Source organism: Cyprinus carpio, chromosome B13 (genome assembly GCF_018340385.1).
Source record: "Cyprinus carpio isolate SPL01 chromosome B13, ASM1834038v1, whole genome shotgun sequence".
NCBI lineage: Eukaryota > Metazoa > Chordata > Actinopteri > Cypriniformes > Cyprinidae > Cyprinus > Cyprinus carpio.
The window spans coordinates 15,989,055-16,013,927 of NC_056609.1; the positions used below are offsets into that span (position 1 = coordinate 15,989,055).

At 35.5% G+C, this 24,873-nt stretch overlaps 2 protein-coding genes and 1 long non-coding RNA gene across 11 annotated transcripts in view; 2 read left to right on the forward strand and 1 right to left on the reverse strand.

The window, feature by feature from the left end:
- LOC109060833 (sorbin and SH3 domain-containing protein 1-like) overlaps nt 1–6,211 on the forward strand; it is a 49,754-nt gene extending 43,543 nt beyond the window's left edge. For 6 of the 8 annotated variants that reach the window (XM_042736869.1, XM_042736862.1, XM_042736867.1 and 3 more), the window contains 3 exons: nt 421–605; nt 3,247–3,353; nt 3,601–6,211. In XM_042736869.1, the coding sequence (XP_042592803.1) occupies nt 421–605; nt 3,247–3,353; nt 3,601–3,668 (360 nt within the window). In that variant the 3' untranslated portion in view covers nt 3,669–6,211. The remainder of the gene's footprint in view (nt 1–420; nt 606–3,246; nt 3,354–3,600) is intronic. The other 2 variants (XM_042736866.1, XM_042736868.1) reach the window with 1 other exon arrangement.
- Nucleotides 6,212–7,602: 1,391 nt separating this feature from the next.
- Nucleotides 7,603–17,816, forward strand: LOC122139418. The gene is made up of 4 exons (XR_006156253.1): nt 7,603–7,939; nt 9,247–9,304; nt 10,034–10,219; nt 16,479–17,816. It is a non-coding gene; the product is annotated as an uncharacterized LOC122139418 (long non-coding RNA).
- Nucleotides 9,303–24,706, reverse strand: si:dkey-103j14.5 (isoaspartyl peptidase/L-asparaginase). Of its 2 annotated transcripts, none has more exons than XM_042736871.1 (7): nt 24,588–24,706; nt 22,900–23,105; nt 21,938–22,080; nt 17,811–17,968; nt 13,218–13,336; nt 12,903–13,013; nt 9,303–10,193 (listed from the first exon to the last, which is right to left on the reverse strand). In XM_042736871.1, exons 2-7 carry the CDS (start codon nt 23,084–23,086, stop codon nt 9,988–9,990), a joined length of 924 nt encoding a protein of 307 aa, XP_042592805.1. In that variant the 5' UTR covers nt 23,087–23,105; nt 24,588–24,706; the 3' UTR covers nt 9,303–9,987. The 2 variants fall into 2 exon arrangements, with proteins under 2 accessions (XP_042592805.1, XP_042592804.1); XM_042736870.1 differs by lacking the exon at nt 24,588–24,706 and adding an exon at nt 24,210–24,460.
- Between the last annotated feature and the right edge of the window lie 167 nt (nt 24,707–24,873).

Genomic DNA, 24,873 nt, shown 5'->3' on the forward strand with positions numbered 1-24,873 from the left:
TGAATGATGAATATGAGCTATTTCATATACTGTATTGATGGGTCCTTATGATACACATCAGTCAATCACAAGGCTCATCTCAGTGTTTAATTTTATGTGATATCTAACCCTTAAACTCACCCATGTAATGCATGACAAATCTCTGTACCCTGCAAGTAAGCCTGTCCTATATGATTGTGGCGTATGTTCCGCTCCTTCCACTTGCACTCATTCTGTTTGTCTTACTCTTCCATGCTTATCCTCTGGACACTACCATCCTTTCCGGCTTTCCTGGTTTTAATGGACATTCCCTTCTTTCTTCCCTATTACTGTCTTCTCTAACCACACCGCCCCTTCCTCAAACTCAATTTTTCATCTGAATGACTGATCCCACTTCCTGGTTTGTGGCCACCTCTTGGGCCGACCCCCTTCCACCAATAGGAGGCAGTGTGTAATGAGATCATGAATATTGCAGAGACCTCAGTGAGGTACTGCAGCACTTTGTCACGCCCTATAGACTCCGCCCACCGACTCCTGCCTCCTCCCAGTAAACACTCTCTCATCATTTCCCAGCAACCCCTGTCCCAGAGCAGCAGTCCTGAGCCTGGACGCATGAGCTGTGGGATGTAAGTATGATCTACCTCAGTGTGTTTCTGTGTCCATGCACCTGTAGTTTTCACTGGCCTGCACTTTAAAAATTAGTGATCGACCGATATTGATTTTTTATAACCGATACCGATACCGATTATTTGCATGTTTATGTACCCGATAACCGATATGCAGAACCGATATTTATTTACTGTTATACTTCTGTTTTTGACAATTATTACAACACAAATGAGCTGAACAAACCATTTTATTTATAACAAGAGGGGTCTGAGTCCAAAAAATTAAAGTGCACTGTTGCTAAGTGTCTTTGTTTTAAAATAAAAGCTTTGAGGTAAAAAAATAAAGCACAAAAATGATTATAACATATTGGTGGGGGCGGGGGCTATTTAGAAGTGCATAGCTATTTAGTAGTGTAACTTAATACTCCCAGTTAAGCAGAACTAGGTTGTAGTGTAGAAAACAGAGTCTTTCAGCATTCTGCCCTGTAAGCCTGCTTCGTTTGTTTTCATAAATGGCTCCCACTTCACTGAAGACTCGTTCACTGGGCACCGAAGACGGTGGGGGCAAAGGAGTGAGGAATAAGGTTTAAGAGTGAGGAATAATTCACTGGGTAATTTTAATTTAATTCACTGAATAATATTAGCTGGAATATATAACATTGTCAGGAAAGTAACAAACAAAACAGCATACATCATTGCATTTTCCTAATTGTGTTATTAATTATTGTTTTTTGTTTGTGTTTTTTATGAATTGATTTTTGAATGATTTCTGTAACTTATCTATGCATTTACACAAAACTATAAATTGGGCTACTCAACCGCGATCGCGTGTGGAGATTATAAATAATTTCCACAGAGCTGCATTTATTTATATTTGTATTAACTAAATAATGGTTATGTAGTAAATCAAATGATTCTATAATTTAGGGTGTTTAAACGAGATAATCTTGTCAAAAATTTCATGCAGTGGCCGTCCTTGAGGCTTCTTGATCATCAACCCTGAGCGATATGAACGAACTTTTTTTCCGAGACTATATAAAGTTAAACAGCACTTGTCAGTTGGCATTTTATGATCTAAATTTAATCTAACGTTAAATCATGAAATGCCAACTGACAAAGTGCTGTTTGACTATAACTTAATCAACCGCGATCGCGCATGGAGATAATAAATAATTAATTTCCACAAAGCGGCAGGCTATATTTATATGTGTATTAGCGAAATAATTGTTATGTAGTAAATGATAATATAATCTAGGGTGTTTAAACAAGATAATCTTGTCAAAAGTTTCATTCAGTGGCTGTGCTTAAGCCTCCTGATCATCCGTCAGTTGCTAAGCAATATGAACGAACTTTTTCTTCTAGACTAATGGTGAGCAAATACAACAGATAGAGAATTAAATTCAGCGCTTTTATTTTCAACATGCCCTCATTCATGTCTGTTTTATTTAATTCATGTAAAGTTACGTCTTTATTGGGGCAGGACATGACGAATTACACTACGTGACTCAATGAGTTCGTCTCAATTGTTTAGAAACAAGCTGCATAAATTAACTATATCAGGAATTTATGTCTCAGATCTCATTTGTGCATGTCTGTTATGTTAAATAAAGTTGATTAATTAAAGCAAACCAAGTAGAACATATACTTCACCTGTGCACTGAGTTGTTGACTCATCTCCTCAGACGCCCGGGCTGCAATGGCGGAAATCTCAAAACGGCCACAAGATGGCGCCGTAAATCGGCGAATCCGATATTACAAAACCGATACCCGATTATGGAAAAATGCTTAAATATCGGGAAAAATATCGGTAAACAGATACATCGGTCGATCACTATTAAAAATGTAGGACATCCCTCAGGAATTCACAAGAGCACTGTTAAAACCTTATTTACGCGAGTTTTGAATTTAAAATATATTCTTCAAGTCATACTTTTTGAGAATGAAATGTATTTTTTTTCTTCAAGCTCCCATTTAAAGCAAACTTTTTAGATTGGGAAGTGAAAAAAAAGTTTAAGTAGCAATTGAGGTATTACAACAGTTTGCAATAAAAATGAAGCCCGATTTTTTTTTATAAACAACAAAGCTGTTAAATTTAAGAAATTAAGTTATTTAAATTATACACTACCATTCAAAGGTCTGGAGTCAGTAAAATCATTTAAAAGACGTGCTAAAACAATTTATTTTATCAGTGTTGAAAACAGTTGTGCTGCTTATTATTTTTGTGAAAACCATGATAAATTTAGTTGATGTTGAAAGTTCAAAAGAACAGCCTTTTTCAAATAAGTTTTTTGTAACGTTATAAATACACTGAACAAAAACGCTAGTGACATGACAAATTTATTTAGCCTTGTTTTAGGTAGATATATTTTAAGCATTCATGTAATACACATAATTGTATTTTATGTAACTGTGGAATGTCTGCATTTTATGAGCTGTCCGACTGCAGGCACAGTGAACTTACCATGGTGCTCTGTGTCAGACAGACAAAACTGTGCGCAGTGTTTTTTTTAAATTAAAGTTTTTAAATAAAGCTTTATTTCTATTTCAACTAAACTGAAAGACTAAACAAGGCTTTACGTTTGGTCAATAGTGTGATTTGTGCAGTAGTTTCCTGCCCCATCCCTTTCCATGTGTAATGATGTGTTGTGTTCTGCTGTAGATTTCAGGCATTGTACAATTACATGCCTCAGAATGATGATGAGCTGGAGCTGCAGGAAGGAGACCTGGTCAGTGTCATGGAGAAATGTGATGATGGCTGGTTTGTGGGTATGTGTCATTAATCAGTGTATTAATTCTGCATTAAGTCATCTTTCCCATACTAAATCCATATATATATATATATATATATATATATATATATATAATATATATATATAAATGAATGAATGAATGAAACTACAGTGCTATTAAATCTATTTTTAAACCAGGATTATAGAGTTCTGTTGAGTTGTATGTTTTCTGTTTATTTGTGCCCAGACTCTTATGTACTGTATGCATTGGGTTCTGTGTGCAGGTACATCCAAGAGGACAAAACAGTTCGGCACTTTCCCAGGAAATTATGTGAAAGCTGTTAACTTGTGACATGATACTTTTGAAGAAATAATGGGTTGTATGAAGAGATTCTAACACTATGCTTAAGCAGCCTGATCCATTTGGGACACTCAACCTGTTGACGTCAAATGAAGACTATTTCTCCCCTCCAAAATTTGGTCTTTCCCAGATGAATGTCCAGGTATGTGATCAGTAAGGTGTGCGGCATGTCAGCGAAGAACATGCAGTTCAACTGTGCAACAGTGGCAGCATTTGTTGAAGGATTTAGAAGAATACATTGTTTTTGTTTTTTGAAAATGTACAGACTCCGCTAAAAGCCATTAATATGAAGTATATCAGACTTGGAGAAGGTGTTTAAGTTTACAGCTGCGAATTGTACAACTTCATCACATACCTGACATCACTGAAAAACATGAAATTCTACTATTTATTTTTGCTATAAAAGTTTGAGTGTGACTGTTAGAGATGACAGTGTATTAAAGGAACCTGAAAGTGTCCGTATTAAGGGTTACAGGTCAGAGAAGCTGTGAAAGTATCAGAAGTTAGGATTAGCCATTTGAAAAGTGTTTAAATTACAATTTACACTCCCATTGTGTAAAAAAAATGCATATTTATGGAGCTTTTTTTATCATACTTTCATAAAGAGTATGATGTAAATTTCTATTCCGATGAGGGCTCAAAGGATGAGACAACAACATTAGTATTTGTGAATCCAAGCAAAGCTATTTGTAGACATCAAAATGATGTAAATCAGTGTTGATGTAAACTCTCAGATTATACTGACATACAAAATTATGGTAACACTTTACAGTAAGGACTGATTTGTTAACATTTGTTAATTGGACGAGACATTAAACCGAGGTCCTGAATTCATGTGGGTGTAAAAATCCTAGGATGTCCCTCGAAAAGAGTAACTTGGTGCTCTGAGTGTAGAGAAAAGCGCTTTATAAATGTGACAAATTATTATTATTTATTGTATTCCATTAACATGAACTAACTATGAGCAACTGTTATGTTAACAAATAAAACCTTATTGTAAAATGTTACCACATTTTTGTTCATAGGATTACGATGGAGTGACTGACTCTAGAAACTCCAGATCTAACAAGCTTTTTAATTGGTAACAAAAAACAATCAAGCTTTAAGTGTTATGTAATATAGTGAGGTGAAGGGCTACAACTAAACCCCACTAAACAGATGCTTTGCCTCAAAAGATGCTATTTATTAGTGCATATTTTGCTTTTTCAGTCATCCATTTTTGAATTGGTTGTTCTGAAGAGTGTGTTAGGAGTCTGAGGCACAGTATTTACCTCTGATAACAAGCCTTGATAACATCTTAACCCAGGTACCATTTGACAGTGACATTTACATAGTGTTATGAGTCCGGTAATATGGCTGCATGTTGGGAAACGATGATCCATATAAGATTGCTGTACCTCATTTTCAAAGTGCCATTCACAGTAGAGGATGCTACATGTGGACCGTTGTGTGCATTTAGTTAGGCAGTCTCCATTGATTAGCTTGTGGTCTTCCTTAACTGAATGTAGTTCACATCTACTCCAGGTTGTAGATTTGCATTTGCTTCCTTTTAAGAAGTAGAATTGCAAATTTGAAGATTTGGATTTCTTCTTCAGATGAAATTGTGTCTTTTTGAATCTCCCCTTTAGTTTTATAAGGTCCATTCCATATAATGCCAGAGAACGTGCTGCTAGAGAGCATGAGGGTCGTCTGAGACTCTTATGCTTACCAGCCTTCCATCCAATTCAAAACGAAAATTAGGAAAAGATCATTTGGACAGAAATGAGTCATTTAAAGTATCTAGATGTTATATTTTTCATTTTTTTAAACCAGTGGTTGTTGCTAAAACCTTTGTCAAGAAGTAATCACATAAAAGATCAACAAGGAATTCAAATACATATATGTGATCTCTATTAAATATGATGTTTTGGCCTTTTGAATCGTTATAAGTTAGCGTAGCATATCTGAATGTAATGCTCTGAGAAACTTTTAACTTGGATGTGAACACAGTTGAAATTCAGTTTTCCTATTCTGTCAGAGTTGTAAATATGTAAAGTAAAATGAATGAAAGTGATCGGAGTTACAGCAACCTCTATGAATATTACAGTTTATATTAAATGAAGAATATTAGGAAAGCACAGAGATTTGCGTAACACAGGCTGTCTCATATGACTGAACGAGTGATTCTGACACTGTGTTGGGATTGAAATGCCTTTCTGTCTCATGGCTTCATTGAACTGTGCCTCGTTTTATTTTATTTTATTTTATTTGCCTTGAGGTAAGCACGTTACTTTTTAAGTACGTTTTAGTGTGTCACAGGAGACAATTACTGAGTTCGTTACCGCAATCACATGAGTTATTCAAGAGTGTGAGATGACACCTGAGATGTTTCATGTATAATTATTACTTTGTGGTCTGTATGCAGAGGCGAATTTTGCATTTTTTTTGTTTGTTTTTGTTTATTTGCAGTGCTGTTAATTACAATGAATTTAAAACACTATTTACTGCTGTGATTGCCTCATTATGCAATATTTAATAAACAATATTACAGCTTTTGACTGACTATGTTTGTTGTCGTGATGTGCACGGATTGTGCAAATGCTATATACTCAGTGTGATTAAGTGATAGTGAAAAATATCAGTTTAAACCCCATATCTTCTCCCAAGTAAAAAAATAATAATAATGGAATTAAGAAAATCTAATATTTTTTTATGAATATTTTTGTGACTTTAGAGCTCCCAACAACAGTTAAGTGAGTGGAATTCTCTGTCAAAATTACAGTGACTATTACACATCCCTTACCAAAAAGTAGTATACTTCAAGTAAATTTTATTAAGTATACTCAAGTAAAGTTCAAGTATATTTTTTAAATATGCTTTACGTAGCAAGTTTACAAGTATCAGTGTTCTAGTAGTATACTTGTAAGTGTACTGTTTCAATACTTCTTGGGACTAAATTAGCGCACTTTCTAGTATATAAAAGTATACTTTTAAGTATACTTTAAGTATAACAGTAGCAAACTTTGAGTACACAACTAGTTTACCTCTATGTTTGTAGTTTGTACTGCAATTATACTAAAAGTGAACTTACAGGTATACTGATAGTTTACTAATTAAATACTTTTTAAAGTATAGTCTCAGGAAACTACTAGTTTACTAGTTTTATACTGCAAGTATACTCATAAGTTTTCTTTAAGTGAACTTTACCTCATACTTTAAGTATACTACTATGTCCCTATTTAGGTTTTAATTTGTATATATTTTGTTATATGAATATCTGAACATACAAAACATCCAAAGAAAGAACAGGGTATCTGCTTGTAAACAAAAACATTTTATTCTAGTTTCATGCATTGTTTTTTTAAACACTTTAATGTGGGTAAGTTTAATAAAAAACACATTTTATTCCATAACGTTTCAGTCTTGATGCTGTTTCATGTCAGATGATCGTGTTAGATTACAAGTGTTAGTATCTGTTTTTTCTTTTTCTTCTTCACTTGTGTTTTTTTTTGGAAATACCATATAACAATGAAAACACGGATTCTAGGAGCACAAGTATAGCTCAAATATATTTAGACTCTTTGTATAAGTCAAGTAGCCTATACTAAAATGTAATTTTAAGTATATTTCTTAGGAATACATAAAGCCCATTTCTGAGAAGTACATAAAAAGTAAACTAAAAGCATACTTTCCTATTTTAATTTAAAAGAAGTATACTAATAGCACACTTGTATAAACTTCTTTTTCGTAAGGGATGCACGTGGGTCACTTACACTCCCAAAACAGACATCTATGAGGTGCGTGAAAAAAAGCATTTGGTGTATTGTAAGTCAGTGTACCATAAGAATGCAAGAAGGTTGGGAAAAAAAACGTAAATGCATTTGCTTTAACAGAGTGAATATCACAACTTTTTTTGTAATGTATGTGAATTTTTTCCCAAAAAAAACAAAAACAAATGGTTGTTGGTGGTTTTGGATCCCAGATGTTTATGTGGAATTTTGAACCCACTGTATAAAAACGCAAAGCCAACAAATTACCTTGCTCCACACTCCACCTAATTTAATACATACATTGCAATACCACGCACTACCACTAAGGGGCGGCACAGACAAAGAACCATCCTCGTTCTGGGTTTAAAAAACGGACTCGTCTGACTGCCTCAGTCCTGAAGTGAAAACTTTGTAATGAAACACAAATTAGAATCTAACAGAAATAACACTTTCAAAAGAGAATACATCAACAAAATAGGCTGCGACACGATCCCAGTAAAGCATAAACACAAGGTAAGTGTGATGCTGTCAATCCCAGATGTTTGCAATTAACGCACTGTACACTTGAAAAGGTAAATTGTAACGAGGGGGGGGAAAATAATTAGTAGGATGATTATTTTGTGAGGAGGCACTAACGTTAGCATCTAATTTTCCCCAACCACAGGTGGTAAATTCTGTTTGTTTAATCTAGTCATTTAACACCAATTGTGCTTAGATTTGTTCACCTAAACAGTAGGAGAAAACCAGTATAAATGTTATGTAGAAACTGACTTATGCATTTTAATAAAAAATAATACATAATAAATATAGTATCGTATTTTTTACATAAAGCTTAATCAAGTCTCAAGTTCACAGAGCAGCTTGGAACATCTCAGCAGCTCAGCAAAATGTTGACTTAAGTTTTAACAAGGAATCCCAAATACTGACCTACTGCAGCTCTGCTGAAGTCAGAATTGTTCTTTTAAATCTCAGAGGGGTTGCTCTTCGCATAATGTTTGTTTTTCAGTTGAGGAAGCACACTTTTGTTTCATGGTGCTGGGTAGACGTTGTAATGTGGCTCTTCATGCTTTGATCTAACAGCACTGCACTGATCAAATACATTGAATGCGTCCAGGCTAATAATCTTTACTTAATTAATTATTTATATTTCTTTTGTAGTTTGAGTGATTGATCAAACATGTCAAAATGTAAATTGCTGTAGAGGTGCTGCGCTCAACAGGGGTTCAGGAATCACTATGGAATAATCAGCTTCCTCTGCAATAAAAAGAGAATTTTTTGTCTTTTTGGAGAGGTAGAAAACTCTCAGATTCCTGCACGTCTTTGCCCTGCTGCATGGTTTCAACTACAATGGGTTTTACTGTTTCATAATGCATAAGATATACAATAGTAGTATAAGGGCACACAATTTTTAGAAGCTTTTGACAATTTTTAATTGTTAAAAGTATGTGAACTTGTACTCCGTATAGCATATTTGTCTTCATATATACAGTACACAGCCTGTCCTTAATTTGAAAAGAAATGAAATAAATAAATGAGAGGAGGGCAACTAAGGAGACACTAACTAGGAGCAGTTGCGAAAACTTTTCTTTTCCTAATAAAGAATTAAACTTTCAGGACAAAATTACTCATTCATCAATTCCCACGGCTGGAATATTTTAACTGTGTTCCCTCATTTCCATTTTATAATATGGTCACTGCTCTATTCACAAACTAAAAGAAGCAAACAATCAAGGATATTTTTCACAAATCAGCAGGAACACTGTGATCTTTTTTTTTTTTTTTTTTTTTTTTTAAAGAAACATAATAATTTTATCCTTCAGATCCACCAAATAGCCTTCACATAAAAACCTGAAATGAAGCGACTAAAGACATGAAGTGGTAAGTTTCATCTTTAATAATGTTGAATTCCACAAATGTAGTGAATACAAATGTACAGTATTTGGTTAATTTAAAATGCTGATTTGCCATTATACAGTATATTTCTGTTATATTTTCCATCTGTCTTCCTATCTTACCGAATACAGTTTATGACGTAGTCAGATGTCATTTGTGCATTACATACATACATACATACATACATTTCATACAATGATGCCATTACCTATAATGATAACTCTTATCATTATTCATTAATTTATTCATTAAGCTTATCAGAACTCTTTGAGAATTCTTCATTTAGTCACTTAACACCATATTGGGTTTTCTATTGTTTGTTCACTGAGGAAACAGTAGGGACAACCTGCATAAATGTTATTATATATTGTATGTACAGTAATCTAGCTACTAAAGTTACTAAAATGTACAATGTTTTCACCTTCAATTAATCATCATTCATTAACTGTTGGTTAAACTTGTCAGAACCGGCAGAGAGGAGTATTTGTTTTCTTTATATGAGAAACAGCTTATTACTATTGAAGCACAGTAACTTTTAGATTTGTATAAAGGATACAATTAATCACATAGGAAACTGATAGAATCTAGCAAAATATATTAACTACAGTAGATGAAAGTTTTAAGAAATTCATAATAATGAATGAAAATACAATTAAAGTATAATGTTATCATTTCAGCCTCTCAGTGAAATCTTCTTTGGGATTTAACCCACAGTGCAGGACGTCCTCTTTAATGGAGGCCCAAGCCATGCGTGGTGTGGTGAAGCTGGCAGCCCAGTCCCCGGTGGAGGACACAACAATAGCTCCTCCGCAACCCTTCACTCTCTCTCCCATGTACTGAAGTGAGGCTTCAGCGGCGGCTGTGGCTGATTTCCCTGCATTTCACAAAGGAACCACTCAAGTATGTGATACTGTCAGCAAAGTTAGCAGTAAGTTTATCTGGCTGCCATGTATTTTTACTGTGCTTCCTCAGAAGCATTTCCGGTCAGTGTTGCACATGTGAACTGAATAAATAAAATGATAGGGATTCTAAATTCTTTAAGGTTAAATAAGGCTGTAAACACCTGTTAACATACTGTAGCAACACACTGTCACCCCTTATAATGTTTATTTAGCAAGGATGCATTAAATTACTCAAAAGTGACAGAATTGTTTTAGTTCAAATAAATGTTGTTCTTCTCAACTTTCTAGTCATCACAAATGTTACCAATTTAAAATATTAAACAACACAACAATGGTAATAAGAAATTTTTCTGGAGCAGCGAATCCGCATATTAGAATGATTTCTGAAGGATCATGTGACACCGAAGACTGGAGTAAAGATGCTAAAAATTCAAAAATCTTTTAAATAATTTTAACATAGAAAACAGGTAGGCCTATTTTAATTTGTAATAATATATCACAACATCACTGTTTTAATGTATTTCTGATTGGTGAGCATCAAAAACATAAAAACAAACAACCAACCCCAAACTTTTAAAAAGCAGTGTACATAGGTTCATTCAACTTCACAACATTTTCTATTGTGCTTGTATTTTTCTAGTATTTTCCAGCACAACATAAAAAAAACAAGAGCATTTGATCTCTGTGTGCCGTATGATGAAATACTGCACTGACAGTGTATGTGTCCTCAGTGACCCTTTCCAGGTCACACAGTGAACAATATATGTTGCTCTCATGGTTTTCTCATTCCATCAGTCTTAGTATTGCAGTCTTAGTTGCCCAACATAGAAAACAACAAGACAAACACTGCAACAATATAACATTTTTCCAATTTTTAATAGCATTAAAATTTTTATTATTAATTACATTTGCATTGTGAGTTTGCTATTTTCTAATTGGACATACTGTGTTTAATTGTAATGTCTATTTTTAATTCTCTTTCATCCATCTCTTTTTGTCCTGTTTCTTGTTCTTCAGAGCAGTAAAATCATTTTCTTGCTTTTTTGGGGACACGTGGGCCTCTAGCTAACTATTACAGCTTTTATGCTAATCATATTTATTATTATTATAAGTAATGGTACCAATAACTTGCAGTGTTAATAAAATTTTTCTAAAAACCCAAATGAATTGATCACACTTATCAACAATACACAAATGTTAAAAAAATAGTTGAGACCCTAATGGCAAGCCCAATAATTGATAAAATAATGAACTGGTATATAAAAACAGAATGGTTGTGCTTGCAGCATCACTACCACAGAATACCAAAGCAAACAATAGCCTGCTGACCCTTCACACTCTTTCCTCAGACAAAAACACACCTCATTATCATCTGTCTACTGTGGCAGCACATCCAATCCTTCTTGTCTCTCACACACACCAATTAAAATGACTGGCAACAGCAGCATCCGATTTTTGTGCAGTTTGACATTCATTCTGCTTGGTTATACAAAATCTGATAATAATAGCAACATGTGGGTGAGGGTAAAGGGGTAGAGATGATCGAGACCTTGCAAGCTAAAACAATATGAACACAAATTGCATAAGAGTAAAAACACAAACAAAGGGGAAGACATAGCAGGGGAAAAAACAAATGGGTGATGAGAATTTTTCATTCAAAATATACAAGAAAATACTGAAAATTAAATCTTATTTAGCTATACATTGAATAATTGTCTATGTAATTTGTAATTCTGTCATATTGATTAACCTGACTGGACTTTGAAAAATAAAAGTATTATAATTGGCATCAGCATGAAATGCTACACTCCACCTACACCTGTTTTAATTTAAATTTTTATAATTTTTATATAAGTATAATGCATGCAGCTTTTATGACCTCTGTCTTGATTTGGATATATTTATACTGTAAATTCATTTGGCACACTTCAGGACCAATTAAAATATGATTAAATAGTGAAATAGTGATAATAAGGACCTAAAATATACATGTTCTCTTATACTTTAAAATAAATGTTAATCTAAAAATCTATAAAAAACAGTCATTTTATGCATCATCTCACTAAATTAACAAATACATTTGATATTACTTTTTAAAATTATTTTAGACTTTTGTTCACCAAGGCTGCAATTATTTAATTAACAGGAACGTAAAAAATATTGTGAAATATTATTACGATTTAAAATAACTATTTTCTATTCTAATATATTTTAAAATGTCATTTATGTGGTGGCAAAACTGAATTTTCAGCAGTCATTACTCCATTCTTCAGTGTCACATGATCCTTTAGAAATCATTTTAATATGCTAATCTGCTGCTCAAGAAACATTTCTGATTATTATAAATGTTAAAAACAGTTGTGCTACTTTCCTTTTTCTGGAAACCATGACATGATTCATTTATTAATAAACAGTTTTTTTTCAACAATATGTCTTTACCATCACTTTTATTCAATGTAATGCATCCTTCCTGTAAGAAATGATTTATTTCATTTAAAAAAAAATCTTCCAAACTCTTGAAAGGTAGTTTTTAAAGGTGCCTTTCAAAAAAATGGAATAAATAAATCCATTAAAAAAACAAAAATGAATTAAGCAAATATGGACACTTTGTTCCCCTTAAATGTAAACAAGTGTGCATGCACACTAACACACTCATCAGGATTAGTGTAAAAGTCTCATACCTTGCTCCATATGAAAGAGGATTAATCTGGCTAAGATGACTTTGAGTATAGACTCTCCGTGACCAGTACAGGAGACCGCGCCACTTCTATTGTCTGCATATCCACCAGATCCTTATCACACAGGAAAAGACAGCAGCACAGACAGAGTGGGACGTTAATGTGTGTTACCTCGGGAGAAAACACTCTGACAATTGAGTATTGATCAGAGCTGACACCTTCAAACTGAAATGGCTCATTCAACCGAGGCACTGCTTCAAAATTAATGTTGGTGTGACACAGAGATTATCTCTGTCCTCTATCTCTGATCCGACTCACCTATAATAGGAGAATCTCCGACTCTTCCCACCATTTTGTTTCTGATTCCTCCAGTGGATGTAGCACACGCCACATTACCCAAAGAGTCCAGAGCCACTGCTCCGACCGTATCATGGCCCCTGTAATTATGAAAAAAAAAAATCTATAACCTTGAATAATAAAGATTAGCGCTGAGCTTTTTTTTCCCTCAGATCTGTAATTTTTTGGTCTTAGACATGGTATTTTCAAAAGGTGCTTTGAAGAGACAGCATTATTATTCATCACACTCAGAGATGTGCCTCTAGCTAAGTTCCTCTTCATCAGACAGACTTTTGTCCCGGAATTCAACTTAATACGCTGCACTCTTAATCTACTGGATTAAAGCCTCAAACTCCCTTCCAAATATAGCCTCTGTGCAATTATTTTTGTTTCCTATGTGACTCTCAGTCCAAAAAAAAAGCATGTTGCACTGTTCTGGTGATGTTTGAAGGGGATGGTGCTAATGACAACCTCACAGATGCTTTTAAGAGTGCCAGCACACCCGAAATTGACTCATCATCATCTGCCTGTCAACAAAGGAAGAGAGCGAGAATAAGTGCCCTTCGCCACTCTGAATCACAGCCGCTAGTCTGGCAGAGTACACTCAGAGAGATTGCAGGGAAGGTGTTGTATCAGTTGTGATATTTCTGTAGACACACATGAAAAAGTATGGACTGTTCTTCAAAAAAACAAATCACAATTCTTATGATGCGCACATCAGTCTTCCCTGCCAGTTCACTTGAAAGGAAATAGAATAGAGAGCAGAATGTGGGATCAACAGAGACCCTAGTATTTCACAGGCTTCATATCCCATGAAACTCTGATTAAGGCAGCAGTGCTGTGGAAAACAAGCGTGTGTTATGAGTCTGAAGCGATACGGAGGACAATGGTTCAAGGTGAAATTAAAGAAAACAGCCTCCATGTCATTCTCTCAGAAATGGGAGAGCAAACATGGTCCTCGTGGAGAATATTTGTCTGAAGCAGCTGGCGAAGAATCAGTTGTCAGGTTCCAGATTTGAGGCATCAATCATATTTGGCAGGCGCTTGATTGCTCTTTTAAATCACCGGCGATGCCTGGATCTTGCTCATCGGTTTAGGTGAAAACAGCTTTTAAAAGCAGCTTGACGGTGGACTGTATTTCACACTTCAAAGTGATCAAAGAGTTTTGCAGTAAATCTTCACACATCCATAAACAGCCTAATGAAGTGTGCAGATATTGGAATAGAAGTTTAGATTTCTCATTAAGAAGAACAGGTGGTTGTCTTAACTTTTTGTTGTAAATGTATTTTCTACATACTACAATAATCGCAAAAACTAAATGGCAGTATGCATTTAAAGGGGTCATATGATGTTGCGTATTATGTTATGTTGTGTATTTGGTGTAATGCAATGTTTATGCGGTTTAAGGTTCAAAAAACAAATTATTTTCCACATACTGTACATTATTGTTTCTCCTCTATGCCCCACCTTCTGAAACGCGTAGATTTTTACAAAGCTCATCATTCTGAAAAGCAAGGTGTGCTCTGATTGGCCAGCTATCCAGTTTGTTGTGTTTGGCTGAATGCCTCAAGCGTGTGACGGAAATGTTACGCCCCTCAACACTGTGATGCCGTGTGTCCCGGCGTAATGAGACAAAACTAATAAAACTCTTTACAAATGAGGCATTAGTTGCATCCAGTGGGGACATAATTACTGTTATTATAATGACTTACTGTATACTGTCTTTTTACACATTGCATTGTGTATCGCGCCGCGTAAACATTAAACCATGTCTGCATTTGTGATCGGAGAAACGACAAACAACAAGTGCTACTCCACACTGCTCAAAACTCGCTTTTGAATCATCAGTGGCAAATCCTTTACATATGAAAACCTACTTACAGACTGTGTGTCAGAAGCGCCAAACTGTCCTTGCAAAGTTGGAAGTGCCCCACTTTATAGAAACAGACACCGGCATTGTAGACTACTCTTCCAGGAAACAGTCCTTGTCCTCCGCAAAAAAATGCGCTGCACACATCTAATTATTTGGGTTGAACTGTTCCGGAAAAGTGTTGTAAATACAACTTAACCACTGATTTCTAGTTGTGTCCTCTTTTGGAAGGCCAAACAAAGTAGCTTCGCTTTTCTCAATGAAACACACAGCGTCTCCACAACATGGCGCCCGACAGCAACAGCGAGAATAAAAGTTACGCCTTCTTTCTTTGCGTGAATATTTGGGAGGCGTTATGCAAATCTTCCCACATTGTGACGTAGACATGTGGGGGCATGTTAGAACGAGCCGTTTCAGGTAGGAGTGGTTGACTCTTAACTTTTATAAAGAATATCTCTTTGGATTTCAGACTTTAGTCTTTGCAATTTTACAGATCTTCTTTATGCACCAAGAGCTTGTAACACTCCAAAGAGAAAGGAAAAATTTTAATCATATGACCCCTTTAAAGCAGATGTATATGGAAGCTTGTTTCTACCTGAAAGTAAAAATAAAAATGGTAATTGGGAGATAAAGTATAAAATGCGAAAAAAGTCACACACTGTCATGCTGTTTTAGATATAGTCACAATGTGATATGAAAAGTCATATTGTGAGTTATAAAAACACAGTTCAAATATCCAAGAAGTCATATTGAAAAAAATAAAATCACATTGTGAAATTTGACAAACAAATTTACAAACATAGAATGGAATATATAAAGTTAGTTAATTTTTTAACAATTCTGAGATAGAAAGGGGCTTCCATTTACTGTATTAGTGCCAGTGTTTAAATATTAAAAATAGTTTTCCTATTCCATCTTAATATTCATAGACGGCAGCAAGTAAGCCATTTGTAGGCTTATTTGTTTTTCAGGCCTATTCATTTTTCCTATGGGATTTTTGTTAAAGAGTTAGAAACAATGAACCTGCTATGAGGTGAATCAAAACATTATGAATTCTGATGTGAAAGGTACAAGACTGCATACTTAGCTTTGATGAAGAAAAGAACTACAATCCCATGAAGCATTGCAAATGACAAAAAAAAGATAGATAAAGATAACTCTTGATTTAAACATGTGGATAGTGTATATAGAAGCAAGTTTTATATTTATTGCAAAACATGCTTATACATATAAATATATAAGTATTTAAAAGTGTAGGGAGTCTGACTGTATTATGTCATTCTCAGTGCTTTATGGAAGTGGGCAGGCATTAAAGAATTCTTTAGGGCATTTTGCTTGTTTCAATTATCTTATTGGTGTACATTTCTTTGCAGAATCATGGGTAATGCAGTTTTTACCAGGAATCCCATCGTTGGACAATAAAACATCAATAAAAGCATTTCTGTCAGGACTACCATTGTCAAATATGACTGACAATTAACACAGTGTGGACTGGCAGTATGGTTCTGTTCTGGGCAAAACCTCCCAGCCTAGCATTGATAAGAGCAGGGAGAGCAGCAATAACCCCCAATATCATTAATGTTCTTAATGACAATTTAATGTAAGAACATAATCTAGGATAGGAATATCAACTAGGAATATTGAATGTTAAGTCTTGACTGTGGAAGAAAGGAGGAGCTGGGGATGGAGAAGGGTAACCATGGATTAGTAGGTAGTCATGGATTAGTTAAGAGTCAGCTGATACGAGCTTGACTGACGTGACCTGCCAGAACTAATGCTGTGCTTGATATATATAATTGATTAACAACCTTGTAGCACACATTAGGTCTAGGATAGGCAAGTTTTCATTGAAATGGAAAAAGTGAATGGAATTTCATTTTTGAACTCTACCATTGCTCTCTATTCTATTTTTTTTCATACATATTTTTTCGAAATGTATTTTGACCCTGAATAGTGGTATCCATATTTATTAAATGAATGAGATTTATCCAATACTTAAATCTGTTTTGATCAATATTCTATGAATAGGAAGTTCTGGCACATCGGTGACTGTTGTATTATAAAAGCGTGGTCAGACCAGAAGGGCAGAGGTAGGCCATGTAATCACCTAAATAAAGGTGGAGGGTAATTGAGTTCTAGGACCTGTGTGTTAAAAAGCCCAGTGATGGCAGTACAGGGCGAGCAGAGGGAGGCTATCAATAATGAAGCCACAGTGGGGCAGGATGAAAGGCAGTAGCTCAGCCAACTGACACTTAGCACCTCCACAGCACTATTTTTACAGACTCCCTCAGGGGCTGAGGTTACACCCCGCCATGGCCCTGACTCCACTACTACTCAACACTCTTTGCTGGAGCCCACACAGCTCTAACTGCACTGCCTAAGGCCTCAGGGAATGACAGTTCTGTGCAGGCCAGCACGTCAATATGCTGCCATTCTCAGCCCATTGCCTCAATGCCAAGAAGAGCCACTTTTAAAACTCTAGATTTTCATCCTTTTCTTTTTTTCATGATAGTTGAAAGAGAAATTATTCAAGCAACACCAAATACTTTCCCTGCAAGAACACAAAAAACATATCTTTCCAAAGATGCTGTTGACAATTTACTTCAACTGTACAGTCGTCAAAATCAGTGTCTGAAATGAAATATGTCAAGAGAACAGGAACTATTAAAAACATCTCAAAGCACAAAATTGACAAAATTACCCACCATTGTGTGTTGAAGAATTTTTCGACTCCGACTGGAAAGCTACTGCTTTGTTCCCAGTCTTTTCGTTCCAGCTCAGTCACCAAATCATCAGCTATTGGAATACCAATGCGCTCCGCAAACATACTCGCTCCTCTATCTGTCAACATGACATGATCTGTCTGAGTAAAAAAAAACACAAAAAAAGGGTTTAAAGAGATGATTAGTAGTCTAAATATTTATTCAATCCAGTCTGATTTCATGTGTCACCGTTTTTGGGACCAAACGCTCCTTCAGATCGCAAAAGCAAACAACAAACAGTGCTAGTATATACTAATGGTGTGCTCTACCACTACAGAAAAATCATGATCTTAACCTTCATGTTGAAAACTCAGTCAAACAGACAGTGATTTATTATTTATCAGTTGTTAAAATATTGGTGTCTTGGATGCCTGTAGTGTACATCATGAGTTTCTAAAAGTTTGTTCTCATAAACAGCTGTTGAGACAGTATTCTTACTTGAAACAGAGTAGACAGCTTGAACCCGGAAAAAGTATTTGATATGTCACGACTTGGCAAGCAGATTACATGTTTCAAGCTATGGTTTCCCTTTAAAATTTCATGTTTTAAGTATGACTGTGTGTCATTTTTGTTCCTGAACAGAACCTGGAAATCTTGTCATGTAATGTCAACCACAGACCTTACTCATAAATGAAAAATTCAGTTGACTACACTGTAAAAATCCATTTGATATTCCAGAGGGAACCCAAGGCCGAATTACCCTTAGGGTTGGTCTGCAAAACATCTTTATAGCAAATGTACTGCAGTGCCTTTATGCAGATGATACAAATTGACATGGGCCCTTAGGCCTTGTTTGACAGGTTTACAGCCTTAAATTGTTAAATGTCTTACATGGTTAGTTCTTTGTTCTGATTAAATCAGTAGTAGTCTATCTGTTACATTCTGATTCCCTTGGACATGTTATATCTTCCACATAAACACTCCAAAAAAAAGACGGTTTATAGCATAAAACAACTTCACCACATCTTATGTATATCCTTTCACTTTATTTTCATATTTACTGTCCACATCTCCATGTGAAACTGCTATTATTTATTGAGACAATACTCTGCTGTCTACAATTTTATTTATCTGTGTGACTTTCTGTACAATATCTCAGTGGATTAAACCATAACTCTGTTTTAGGAAATTTTTAAATATTAACGTGGTTATTAATGTCATATTTCTTTGTCAAATACTGCGCATTTTAGATCACAAAGCAAGAGCATGAGGTCAGTGAAGCTTGATCGCAGCATTGATCAAGACTTGATGAATTTTTAATACTGGCTATTAAAGAGATCTGCCAATCCACTGTAAGGCCAAGGTCTTTTGGGGCACTCAAGACAGGTGCTGCAAATAATCAATTATCTTGTATTCTTTGGGTTTTGTTTCCTTCATGTCCAACACCTTGCAAGGTGAACATCGGTGAAAGGGAAAATGTTAATGTCTTTGACATATTTTTTATCTTCTACTGCATATAACAGCAGCTGAGAGATTATGACCAAGGCTATGTAAATATTAATAATTCTTTTTCTGTATGTGGTTATTTTTTAAGCCTGATGCTGTTAGTTAATGGTGTAATATACAGAAAATAATTCTACCTCCAGACAGATATCACAGAGGTTACTGTATACAGGCATTGTTGTAGAAAAGTTGTGTTGCTAAAGGCCTAGTCACACCCAGAATGATATACTATAACATTAACTTTAACTATCAAATTTTAAGTCATTATTCTGTGAGAATAAGGAAGTCCAAACCACAGTTATAATGATAATGTGAAGAACAACATTGTTGGAGACACTTTCTGAATAATTTGTTTCCAGCTAAAGAAAGATAAAAACATTGACAGCCAATCAGAATCCACCCGATTTAAAGAGGTTGAGCATTTAAAGCAGCAGATTACATAAATATAGTTGTTTATGAACAATGTTATAGGCTGATGTTGTGAATGCTAGTAATCATTATATAGTTATCTTTATAGTTATCGGTCTTGGTGTCAGTGGGCCTTAATACAACTAAATGTGAAAAAAGGTATCTTGAACTTCCCTTAAAATAGCAGATAAAGGTATCTTGAAGAGATCTCTTTTATGTAGGCTGTTGGCTGTTAAAATATGCCTGTTGATGTGGTCAGGATCAAATGTGCATGATTTGATTTTATGTTTTTGTTGTTATGTGATATTGTAAACCGCCTTTCCACTGTCTCCGACGAACGACAAGTGACAGACTGGAAGACATTAATTTCCAATGGAAAGTAGTGCGGGAGCTGCGTGGAGTTCCGATTATATGCGTATGCGGAAATTTCGGATCCGATTTGAGCTTTGGATACGTTCAAATATTTGAACTTCTGCTGCTAGACTGTATACGACGCCCGACCAGATGTGATGTATTCTAATCAAAACTATCGGCGCGGGGTCAAAATTACCAATATTTTGTTCACTTTAACATTATTCTTTAAACACTATTTCTGTGAAATGGTGCTTTAGAATAATTATGGCAGAAAAATGTATTTTATAATTTTTAAAATCATTATTTACGTTGATTAGCCCCATAAAACTTACTTTTTTATTTTGGGGTGGGGTGGGGGGTGGGGGGTCATCTGATTTGTTACCATGCATTCATACATTAATTATATTCATTAAAATTATTCATTTTACCATGGTGAATATGCCGAGGTAACGTTGCTGCACGACCAGTTTGAAAGTTCTGCGCAATTGCCACTAGAGGGAGAAATGCGACAATCGTGTCCGAATGTCGTGTGGAGTGGAAAGGCGGCTTAAGACTGAATGACTCTTTCGATCTTGCCATGATGAACTGATGCAACTGTGTTGCAGATTCACAAATTTCTGTTTCATTATTTTACTTTTTTTTTATTTTGCTGAAAAGCCTTTAATATATTGTTTAAATGCAGGTTTTGTTGTGATAACTAACTTAGTCTGCGTTTACACTTGGATCTAACATGTGATTGTGACCTGTATCCGGATGTTGTCCACATACACACTGAAAAGACAAGTGTAAATGTGCTTCTAATCGGAATGTTATCCGATCAGCGTATTCTGTTACAGAGGTAGTCGAAACGCATTGTGATCGGATCTCAGTGTAATTGCAAACGCAACCCAGCCATCGTGTCTACATTCGCAGAGCGCTAGTGAGACTCGTACATTTATTTTGATTTGTGAAATGTCCCGCGACTGAAAATAGTTTTCAAAAGAAAACCAAAAAATTAAGGTAGAAATTGAAATGAAGAATTATCACCACTTCAGGTCAACTTTACAGATCTGATTGGTTTTTCAGACAGAGAAGTCAGCTGATGTTGCCAAGTGTAAACGCGCTGTGTACCGATTGACTGATGATCTGATCTGCTTGCATGATGATTGCATGTTAATGCCAAGTGTAAACGCAGCCTATGTCATTACAAAGAGCACTGATTAAAATCAATCTGAAAATCAGCCAGTATTTATTTCCCTTTGAGCCTCTCATTACAAAGCAGCTGGAAAAAAGACAAGCTAAACCTTTGCAGGCAAGGAAAAATCCTGAATCTAAGGTGTCATATAATTTCACCTTTGAAGTCAATTCCACGGCTTTTTTGGTAATTTAATCTATTATAAGAATTTTAAAAAATGGGTATATCCACCCAGTTCTGTGTTTTACAATAAATCTTCAAAGTGATCCACATAGACCTCCTTGATGAGCACAGATATCAAGAACTAGGTCTCCTCATTTCCTTATCCAGTGTGAATGTCAGTTTTAGATAAAAATCTATACTGGACATATTTTTATAGCAACCTTGTGACTCTTACAATGAGAAATTGAGTCACACAAGTCTTTATGGGAAAGTGAAATGAAATAAGCCTTTATGATTGAAGAAAAGATGTTGAATTTGGATTTATGTATTGCAGTGTCATATCTAAAATATACAGAAATGGTGTTGGAAATTAAATTTCTGTATCACAACCCCTATATTAAAAAAATCCCCTTCAGTAATATATTTGCTTAGAAAGAAATGGCTTGAATTAAATGGGGTACATGTTCACCGGAGAGAGCTCTATTCCCCCAAAAAATTATTCTGAAGCTATTTGAGAAGAAAAGTATACCTTTTCCATTACAGCACGAGCAAGACTAACAGGGTTAGCGATGTTTCTCACAGATGCCACAGCTCCAGTGGCAAGTGTTTCCCCATCCATGATGATACTGTCCAGCTCCACCTCTCCATCAATATTCAGCACTGCACCATGACCTACCCAAGAAAGATTCCAATTCTGAAAGTCCACGTGTACAAAGATGTCACATTTCATATGACACTTCCCGTAAAAAGTGATAGACAGACAGACCTTCAATGTTAGGGTTGAACCAATCCCTAAATATAATTTTAGAAAAACTCATTAAAACAAAACTAATTTGGCTGTAACAAATTAGAGTATTTTTTAAAGTTGTTCGAAAGCATAATTTTATTCAGTGTATATAGAAGGACAGATGGACGGACAGACAGACATATAGGTTCTGAAGTAATACAACATTATCTCATTCTCACACAGATATCTCATTCTTATCTCTGTCATGACACCCTGACATACTCCAGACTGTTATCCACTCTGATGTCTACCTCTTAAAATTCCAAACAGGATTGCATTAGTCATCTATTGATCAGTCTGTGCTTCTGGCTACCCCAGTGTATAAAATGATCCTGATGAGGCACTGAATGTGCAGCTCTGATATGAAGAGGATTAGCCATTTCACTTATGGTGGCATTTAGCCATCACAGATGAGATTGGCACCGACAGGCCGGGTGTGTTAATGAAGTGTCTTGTTTTACCCCGCTTTCCTCCTTGTAATCTGATAATTATTTGAGAATCTCTCACCTTACTCTCAAGATGGTCATTAACAAAGTGCCATGGGTGTGAGATGAAATACTGTCCCACTCAGAGCCTAGATGAACTACTGAATCTGCACTTCCTCTGCTTTAAATCTTTAATAGAAAAAGTCAGGGTCAAAGAGCCAAAACTTATATAAAAATATTAAATATAAATAATATTAGTATATACTGTATGTTTTATACCTGCATCAAAACTTGGGTCATCTTCCAAAGACCTCACAGCTTTTTCTACAGCGTCAATAGCACTCCCACCATTCTTAAGAACAGCATCGCCTGCCCATGCTGCATTCTTGACTCCAGCCATGGATGCTTCGGCTAACATGTCCGGGATGGCCCACGCGCCACCATGCACCACAATCACAGTCTTCATCCTCGGTCTTCCTCTAGCCCTGAGGAAACAAATGTGCATGTGCTGTCAGGAGGGAGGATATATTACTGAGAGCTAGCACATTTTAATATATTGCCCTTGGACTGTACTGAGCTGTGTAATTTATTCAGATGAACACTGACAGAGTGGGTAAATGCAACTTTCACAGCTCATCTCAATGAGAAGGGTGTCTGGGTTTGTTTACAGGAAGCAGGTTTTCAGGCTCCTGTCATGTTTACTCAAGCTCTATTAAAGTGAGGGCTTGAGAGATGAAAGGAGCAATTCCATTTGGTTTACCTGAAACATCTTTCATATGTTTTGCAAACCAGAAACATGTCATGACTAAATAAAAACTACTACAAGAATATATCATGACCAGGGTCTTGACCAATATGCTGTTGTCTTTATAGTTTCTACAATAAAGCTGTCACAACATTAAATGTAATTAAAAAGAATATATAGAATATAGAATAAATATTCTGAATGCTTTAGCTACTTCTACAGTTTGAAGGAAATTCAATTTTCACTTCACAATTATAATTATATATTTTTTAATGATTACATGATTACTTAACATTGTGGCAAATTATTCAAAATTCATTGATTCTCCCGAATTCTTTTTGATCTTTTAAAGTTATGCTTTCTAATAGGCTACTGCTTAGCCTATGTTCAGAAAACTAGAAACCCGCTAGAAATTACAATATTTTACAATGTTCTTTGCCATTTTAACGGAAAATGCTGGTAAGTCACTTACAAGATGTTCTCGTCATGGTAAATAGGCCTACACGTACACAAGTTTATGTGCGCCAATGACCATATCTTGACTCGAGCCCGACCAGTAAGTTTTACTTTTTGTACTTAAACATTTGCCTGGCATAACGCTATATAGATATTTGCCAGTTGAAAAAGCATATGCAGCGGAATATTTTAGTTCTATTAAAATGAGCTGGACGAGCTGTAAAACGAAACAGAAATGAGAGTGGCAAATGAAAAAGAAAATAAGAATATGGCATTGAGAAAACTTGTGGACTTTGGTAAACGTTAAGGACATTTGTAACTGTGCTCCAGTCATATGGAAACTGGACTGTCAGCGTATGTCAATGGTCTAGAAAAGGCACGTGCTTACCGTACAATGTCTCGTAAAGGCAAAGCGCTGGGTGGATAAAACCGGTCTCTCACACTATGATCTTTCCTGTGACAGTCGAGGTTTTCCTCAACTTTGTGAAAAATAATTAACCGATCCAGATTCACTTTTCCAGTTTAACTGTATAACGTTACGCAGTTGCTGGGGTTCGCCTTTGTAGGGCAATAGCCCTATAGCTAAACGCACTAGTTATATTATAGCCTACTATATATATAAACTTACAACGAAGGGTTAAACCGGTAAACCGTTACATAAAAGTAGACCGGAACTAGCCAGTTTCAATTCATATGCATGGCCAGTCTCTTTTTTTCCCATCTAATTTCTACGAACACTTAAATATTAAATTAAATGTGTACTCACTGTTTTCTGGATTAAGCAAAATCTTCACTGGTTGTAAGTCATTTGCAGTATCTGTTCTTAGGAGGACCAAGCAGATTTTTAACCTAGAACGTTATCTGCCTGTCTTTTATTGTGTTGTGTTGCATAATATTATGGACAAAAGCCAAGTCTGGTCTGAGACTTTTAATGAAGGGCTGATGTTAATTATTGACTTAATATATATCGCTAATTCACACATTTCTTTTGCACATTGTTGTAGACTCAAGCAGGGCAGAAGTTTGAAAAGTTGGAAGGAACATTTCAAATT

What these genes read in the sequence shown, in the direction of transcription:
- si:dkey-103j14.5 (XM_042736871.1), bottom strand. Translation starts at nt 23,086, where the DNA reads ATGAAGACTGTGATTGTGGTGCATGGTGGCGCGTGGGCCATCCCGGAC. An exon ending in CTCGTGCTGTAATGGAAAAG is followed by an intron (nt 17,969 to 21,937) that starts GTATACTTTTCT and finishes TTTTTTACTCAG; the next exon opens with ACAGATCATGTCATGTTGAC. An exon ending in CCTCTTTCATATGGAGCAAG is followed by an intron (nt 10,194 to 12,902) that starts GTATGAGACTTT and finishes TGTGAAATGCAG; the next exon opens with GGAAATCAGCCACAGCCGCC.